Source organism: Corvus moneduloides, chromosome 1 (assembly GCF_009650955.1).
Source record: "Corvus moneduloides isolate bCorMon1 chromosome 1, bCorMon1.pri, whole genome shotgun sequence".
Taxonomy (NCBI): domain Eukaryota; kingdom Metazoa; phylum Chordata; class Aves; order Passeriformes; family Corvidae; genus Corvus; species Corvus moneduloides.
In genome coordinates, this window is record NC_045476.1 from 25,874,987 (window position 1) to 25,883,125 (window position 8,139).

The 8,139-nt window shown below is 45.2% G+C and overlaps 1 long non-coding RNA gene and 2 gene segments (V, D, J or C); 1 reads left to right on the plus strand and 2 right to left on the minus strand.

The window, feature by feature from the left end:
- The first annotated feature begins 1,294 nt into the window (after nt 1-1,294).
- Nucleotides 1,295-3,730, plus strand: LOC116441193. Its single transcript, XR_004238952.1, has 2 exons — nt 1,295-3,113; nt 3,562-3,730. It is a non-coding gene; the product is annotated as an uncharacterized LOC116441193 (long non-coding RNA).
- LOC116441154 lies at nt 3,395-3,979 on the minus strand. The segment is given in 2 exon segments: nt 3,395-3,729; nt 3,839-3,979. Coding segments are annotated over 2 exon segments (378 nt in total).
- Nucleotides 3,980-6,749: 2,770 nt separating this feature from the next.
- LOC116436060 lies at nt 6,750-7,950 on the minus strand. The segment is given in 3 exon segments: nt 6,750-6,841; nt 7,574-7,858; nt 7,941-7,950. Coding segments are annotated over 3 exon segments (387 nt in total).
- Nucleotides 7,951-8,139: the final 189 nt, after the last annotated feature.

An 8,139-nucleotide genomic window follows, 5' to 3' on the forward strand; every position in this document is an offset into this window, starting at 1 on the left:
GTCACTGATGAAATGGCCAAAATCCATTTTTCAAAGAGCTTTGTTATTTAAATATATCTAAATAACTTCCTCCTTGTACATCAATGCTGGCTAATCCTGATCACCTTCTTCACCTTCCTGTGTCTGTAGTGGTTTGGTCCAAGATACTCATTACTGTTTATCTTCTGTGAGATAAGAATTAGGAGAAATGCAAAGCAGGCACCAAACTTGAAAGAATATAAAGAAGTTTATTAACAGACCTAAAAGAGGAAAAAAAATTATACCATACCTTCAGAACTCTCCTCCTCCCCCCACCTTCTTCCCTTCTCCCACTGGCAAAGTAAAAAGACAACCCTTGAGATGTTCAGTCTGTTTACCACTTCCATAATAACCTTGTTCAGTCCATTTAGAAAGAGAAGTCTCTTCTTGCTCGTGCTATGAAAACATTATCACAACGAGACAGCCACCCACTTCCAAATATTGTTCAGTCCATTTAGGAAGAGGAGTCTCTCTGCTCGCATGCGAGTCTCTTCCCCCAACTTGCAGCTTTTCCCACAACTGCTTTCGAGGGTCCACTCTTGAAGTTTTTTGGGGTACAATTTTAAGGTTGAGCCGTTCAGAAGCAAAAGTTCTCTTCACCCATCTCTGGGAGCATTTTATCTCTAAGAACAGAGGCCCTTCTCCTTCCCCGGGAGTAAAGGGTCTTCCTCATCTTCATCTTTAGGACTATTTCTGAGAGCATCTCTAGGAACTGAGGCTTCTCCTTTTCCATTTGGAGCCAAAGTCCTCATTGCTTCCATCTCTCCCTGTCCAAACTTCTCATGAAATTACAGCTGCGTCAGCATCTGCCTATCTCAGCGCAGGTGCTTTTGCTTACGAGTTGAACACTCCACCCCCCAGATCTTCATGAAATTACAGCGGGTACTCTGATATATCATAGCTTCACAACAGACTTTCAGATTTAAGCATCTCCTCTTTCTCTTCCCTCAGGTTTTCAGCTCTTCACAGCAGTAAAAGGGTTAATCTCACCTCGGCCTTGCAGCTGGAATGTGCCTTATCGCTGTTGGTCACCTGACCTCTGCCGAAGTGGGGGGGTTCCGAGCCGCTCTGGCTGCCCACAGCCCTGCTGGGGGGGTCATCCTGGAGCCATGGCCCACTGGCCCCTGCTTGGGCCCCGCAGCCACCTGTGCCAGCGCCGGAAACGGGAGAGACAGACTTGGGGGGAGCTTGTCTATTCTTAAGTGTGTATCACAGAGGCGGTCACAACTTTAAGTGGCTTAAAGAATTGTCCATATTCAAAGTGGCCAGCTGATAGGTTCTGTCAGGTCATAGAGAAAGCTGTAGGAAGAACATCACTTCCGAGACTTAGCTTGCTAACCTATGACAGTGTCTGTAAATGGTTTCCAGGATTAGTGGCTCCATCACCTTCCCAGACTGAGATAGGGCTAACCTGACTGTAGTTCCCTACGTCTTCCTTTTTCTCTTTCTTGAAAATAAGAGTGACGTTTGATTTCTTCTAGTCTTCAGGAACCTGTGCTGACTGTTGTGACCTTCCAAAGGTAAGTAAGAGTGTCTTTGCAAAGGCACTTAGCACTTGTGGGAACATTCCATCAGGCACCATTGACTTAGGTGTGTGCAATTTAAGTGCTCACTAGCTTGATCCTCCTCCACCAAAGGCTAAGTCTTTCTTATTCCAAACTTTCCATCTGGTCTCAGGGGCCTGGGACACCTGAAGGCCATTCTTACGGGTGAATGCTGAGGCAAAGGAAATACTGAGTACCTCAGGTTTTTCCATGTCATACATCACCAGTTTCCCTGCCCCATCCAGCAGCTTTCCCTAGTCTTTCTTTTACCACTGCTGTATTTGTAGAATCCTTTCTTGTTCCCCTTTACATCATTTGCCAAATTCAATTCTAGCTGTGTTACTGCTTTCCTAAGCACATTCCTGCATGGTTGAATAGCAGCTCCACACTCCTCCTGGATCACCTGCCCCTGATTCCACCTCTTTTATACTTCATTTTTATGCCTGATTAAAGTCAGCAGCTTTTTGCTTATTCATGAGGTACTCCTGCTGCCTCTACTTGGTTTTCTAGGTGTCAGGCTGGACCTTCCTTCAACTTGGAGAAGATTCTTGAATATCAACTAGCATTCCTGGACACCTCTCTCCAGCGTTGTATCCAATGTGGTGCTTCCAAGCAAGATTTCTGAAGAACTTTAAAGTCTGCTCTCCTGAAGTCCAGGGTTGAGGTCCTGCCTTTTGCCCTGCTGCCTTCTCTCAGGAGTCTGAATGCCACTGGCTCATGGTCACTGCAGCCAAGGTTGCCCTGACCTTTCCATCCACAAGGTCCTTGTTGGCTGCCCAATCACACATGTCAGAAGGTTGCTGCCAACTCACTCCTGAAACCTCCTAGACTGGTTGTGAGAAATTCTTAGATTCCACAATACAAAGACAAAAGGCAGGCTGACTGAAGTTAACATCTGCAGTCACATGTACTACAGCCTATTTTTCAAATAGTTGAGGAGGACAGAAAGTCCATAGCAAGATGTTATATACTCAAATCACATAGAAACTTTAACAAAAAAGGTGTTCAGAGCCTGTGGAACTATAACCCCATCACTGTGGAGGTATTTGTGCTCATTTTTAAGGTCCAGATGCATTAGAGGAGTATCTCAAAGGATGCTGAACATGTGCACTCTAATTCAAGAAAATTTAAGACATAGAAGTATCTCAGTGTTCTGACCTAGCTGTCAGGAAAATGCCAGCTTTCCTGGAACCAGTCTGTGATTGTAGAATCTGATTTCTAAAACTCAGTACATTTAACCCAAAGGTTCTGAGAATCTCTGCTTGTCAGGATTTCAATTTATGTCTTGGACATATCAAATGAGGACAATAAAATTAGGTTTTCTGGGCTGTTGTAGGAATTTTTAGTGACTGAAATGCAAAGGAAGGCAAAAGAAAAATATGAAGGAGGATGTGCAAGATCACCTGGTTTTCCCTCCTTCTTCCATATTCATGTCTTTTTTTCAAGAGAACATACTGAGGGGATGAAGAAATGTTGCTCTGCTTGCTAGGATTCTAACAGAGAAGAGAAATTTATAACTCACACACAGAGACAGACTGTGTTCACTGTCAGGTGAGTGCTTTCAGTAAAATCTAACCTTCATTTTAAGACCAATGTTTCATACATTTATCTTAAAGTGACAGGAAGGCTTCACTCTCTGGATGTTGCATATAAATCTGAGTACTGAAATGATATACTGCTCGTCAACATCAGATATTTAACACTTGTCATAACACGTTGTTTTTCCTCTCCTGCTGCAGAAAACCATGAAAGGGGTGGAATAAGGAAGTATTTGAATTTTTAGCAGAGTTCAGAGCTTGCGGTTCAGAGCACAAAAAGTCTTTTTGTAAGGCTTATCTTTGCCCAACTAATGCTGTGGTGCCTTGATAAAACCAGTACGCACAGTAATAAATGCCAGAATCCCTCGGGGTTAAAAAATTTATCGTGAGACCATATACAAGCTGAGTAGGAGCAATCTGAACTTGAAATCTATTTCTGTCGTTTTTGTCCTCATAAACAGGCGTCCCTCCGGACACATACAGTATCCTCTTCGGTGGCTCTCCAGGAAGCTGCCTGTACCAGTGCACGATGGCTGTGGCCTCCAGTTGACATGACATGCTGGCAGACATGCCCTTCATCTGCTTCTGCAGCTCTGGAGTTTGCACTGGCACTGACTGCATGTCTACACCTGGAAGTGAAAGCAGAGAAATTGCATGAGGGGAGAAACTCCTGGAGTTTGGAATCAGGCCTGTGTTCACTGTAGATGGGAAGGAGAGAGGAGAGGAAAAAGGGCTTACAGGACCAAAATAAAATTGCAAGAAGGACTGGAAACAGCAACATACTGCCTGTGCAGATTAGACCTGAAAATGAAATAAATAGAGACAGAAATGCTATAAAACTCTTCAGGTGGACAAGCCATCAAATGACTGGGAGGAGGAAATTACTCATTCAGCACATCCAATGGTTATTCTTCAACTCACTACCACAGAGGGTGTTAAATTTACTGATAAACTAGACCACAGCAGAAACAGCGTAGAAAGGACAAAAAATACTCAATCTGAAAAAAAATCTTCTTCATCTGTCTACCTACTACACTTATATCAGACTTACCTACTGAGCACACATATAAAAAGCTCAAGTTTTTCAGCCTGGCCCTTACCAAGGATGTTCTCCTTAGATACATCAAAGCTGTCCCAGAAGCATGTTCCGCCAGCCCTTCCTTAGAACTTCAGAGAATCATAGAATAATAGAATGCTTTGGGTTAGGAGGTGTGGGATATGCCCAGCCCCTGCCCTGGAGGGATGTCTGCTGAGATAAAAGATTTTGCAATCGCCCAGCAGGACTCCCTGGAAAGGAAACGACTTTTGGGTCATGGCGAGGAAAAGTAGACCCACAATCCTTTGGGAGGCCCTATGCAGATCATTCTGTAACCCATTGGTCTATCCCAGACCCTCTGTAATCCATTGGTCCCCTTGCTGATCCCCTGTATCCCTATAAAAGAAGACCAATTCGCCTCTGTGGGGGAGAGAGCTCGTCCCTGGCTCCCCCCTTCGCCGGAGGGGACCAACAATAAAGCTCCCTTCGTGCGGAACCAGCCACACGAGCCTTCTCGTCTCTCTCTGGTCTGGTTTGGCCTAGAGGCTGCCCTGCAGAGCTGAGCTGGAATCATGAGCTGATATCACTAAAGAGCTGACAGCTTCTGCAAGGGCTCCTCTGCCAGCAGCTGAGAGGAAGACACCGGACCTCGGGCAGGCAATTCCTTTTGGGACCATCTCTCCGGACCGGTCATCTCTTCCTGGGTCACAGCCTCGGACCCCACCACCAGCTGTAATAAGGAGGGATCTTAAAGGTCATCTAGCTCTCACCTCCATTCCATGGCACCCTCTAGGTCAGGTTGCTCAGGGCCCATCCGACCTGGCCTTGAACACATCAAGTGGTGGAGCATCTAGATCTTCTCTGGGTTGTCTGTTCCAGTGACTCACCACTCTCAGAGTAAAGAATTTCTTCCTAACATCTACTCAAAAGCTCTTTCAGTTTGAAACTCTTCCCCCTTCTTCTATCACCATCTAGCCATGTAAAGATTTGTTTTTCATAAGCCCCCTTTAGGTACTGGAAGGCTCCAATAGGGTCTCCCCTAGGCATTTTCGTGTCCAGGCTAAATAGCCCCAGCTAGGCCGTAACTAGGCCAGTCACTAGTAGTGTCTGCCAAGGTTCAATACTGGCCCCCGTATTGTTTAACTTGTTAATCAATGACCTGGATGAAGGGGCAGATGCCTCCTCAGTTCACTGATGGCACAAAGCAGGGAGGAGGAGCAGTGGCTGATACCCCAGAGGGCTGTGCAGCCCTTCAGAGGGACCTTGACAGGATGGAGAGATGGGCAGGCTACTTCCCACCTGAGGGCATCTGCCTGCAACAGTGTGGCAAATGGTCGAAGTTGTACAGCGTTGCTTTAAGTCGGCGTGGAATTTATCAGGCTGGTTGCGGATAACATGAGCTGGGCTCTGTGCTGCCCTTACACCTGGCTTGAGCAAGGTCTCACAACCAAAGGATGCCTGGGGCGAAGTGGAGGTCTCACATCCCCGTGTTGTTTCAGTGAGGCACAGAGGAGCACCTGTGCCTATGTACCAGCCCTTGTCCTCACTCTCCCTTCACCCTGAAAATTGAGCTTTGTTGTAAATCTGGTCTGCTGAGGAGAAAAGGCACACAAAGACTCTCTGGAAAAGGTCAGACAGCAAAGGCTGCCTCAGACATTGGAGGGGGGCCAAAGTGTTTATTTTACCTCTTGTGTCAACTATAAATTCTGACCAAAAGTAAGTGACACTTTAACTGACATATTTAACTTTCATGCCCCTTGGAATGTAAATGAGGAAAGAACATGAGACATGTAATACACGTATGACCAAAGTTACAAAACCCCATCTACAGCATGTGATTTTTCCATCTCATTGGAAAGGGCCAAAAATTTATAGTATAAAAGGGGGGCTTTGGGGCAGAAAGAGGTAGAGGAACAGAAAAGAGTTTGCCTGCTTCAGATTGGTCGATGGACTATGTCTCTCCTCTCCTGCGGGGAAGACTTTTGGTTAGCTTTGCATCTCCAACTGCACAGGAACAGGCCCAGGAATACTTAATTATATTCGTCTATCTATCTATCTATCTTAGAAAAAACAGGCAGCTGTTAATTTCACTGAGCATCAAGAATTACAGATACATAAAATGCCATGTAAACATTTGATTGCACTGACTAGCCATGATGCATTTTTTTGGAAGATCTTTGCATTCCTTTAACTCTCTCAGGTTGTTGCATGAAATAAGGAGTTCCTCAGGCAGTAGTGTCTTGCCAGCGGCAAGGTGGTTGGACCCTGTGCAAGTGCCTGCCTTCCTTGATAATGGGGTTGTAGCACCAAATAGGAAAAATACAGCTGGTGGCTCTATTACAAGACAGCCTCAGTGGCTGTGGCAAAACCAGAGCAAAGCATGCATTTCTGTCAGCCAGGTATTTGCTGCCCCTTGCTTTTTCTTGTACTTTCCCTAATTTCAAAGGCTGCAAATGTGCCCAGCAAAGACTTTATAGCAAATGGTCCCTTGGGCTGCAGCCACCATACACCATGCTCTTCCCTGAGAAAAAATTTCACATTTTATGACCCAAAAGAGAGAATCCTCTGGATCTTTTTTAGGCCTTTGTCAATAGCACTGTATGCAAATAAATCTCATGTTACAACTAGTACAGAAAGTTCATATTCTTCTGTCGTCCTTGTGATAAATACATGAGTTTGTGTCAGGTCCTGTAGTACAGATATATCTACAATGAAAGAAGAAAAAAAGAACTTGCATGGACAGGGGTTGTGAATACCCTTGCCACATGAGTCAAATTTCACTGCAGGTCTCCTCACAGCTGTCTGGCTGAGCAGTGCTGTATCACGACTTCTGTACATTCCCTGGTTTAATCTGCAGCTTGCCTTGTAAATGGTCTTCACAACTCTTTCTTGGAACAGTCTTTTCAGGTGTTGCCCAGTGTAATAGATCCTTGCCTACAAAAGTCATTGTCATCATAACCGTTAAGATGGGAGTGACTACTGGTAAGTATAACCTGTATCTGAAGCCATCACCTGTATTTGAAGCCCCCCAGGCTAGATCTTAAGTGCAAATATCTGCCTCCTATGCTCCCTCCCCAACATTGCTTCATTTTTGCTTTCTCAGACTCTGTTTGGGACAGTGTCTATACTATTCAGAGATGATCTGTGTTACTATATAGTTTAGCTGCAATGCCATCACCCACAGGAGTGCTCATTTTCACCAGCACGGTGCATTATACCACCTAAGTTGTAGCACATCTTTGCTTTTCCCCTTGTCTGATATTCATATAAACATACTCAGCATAAACATGTTGGGGTATTTTAGAGGCAGGAAAGTGCAATTACGATTCTCTGCATTTGACAGAAAACCTGCCCCTCAGAGCACAGGCAGCTTTCTGTACAGGCTGCCTGTCACCTGCTAGTTTTGTGGAAATGCCAGTAGGCACAATAGTAGGTACCTTCATCACTGGAATTGATGTCACTGATTGTGAAAGTGCAGATGTTTGTACCTTCCTTCAAAGAAGAATACTTGTTGCTATAGGAATTGTCATTGTAAGAAACTGCACCAGGTCCGATATACAGAATCCATTCTGGAGCTTTGGAGGGTACCTGTCGGTACCAATGTATATATGCAGACTGGAAATCAGGAATATCCTCGGCTATACAGTCCACTGATGTAGTGGTCTTGTGCCCTTTGGTAACGGATACTTGTCTCTGCTTTAGAAGCACTTGTGCTTGTCCATCTAGAAAGAAAGAGAGAAAACAGAACAAATACTCTTAGCTTGCTATTCATTCACACACATAAACATGGGATGCTTCCACTACCCTGTGTCATGGTGACGAAGGGAACCTATGAGACCAGGCTGCAGCCAGGGCCAGGAGAGGAAGCAGCAGCATCCTGAGAGCTCTTGCTTTCGTCTGCCCTCAGGAGGAAGTTAACAGCACTCCCAGCAGGGGCAGAGAGCTGCAACTGAGGAAAGGAAATTACTCACTTGGGCCTTTGGAGAGGTTGTCCTGGCAGCTG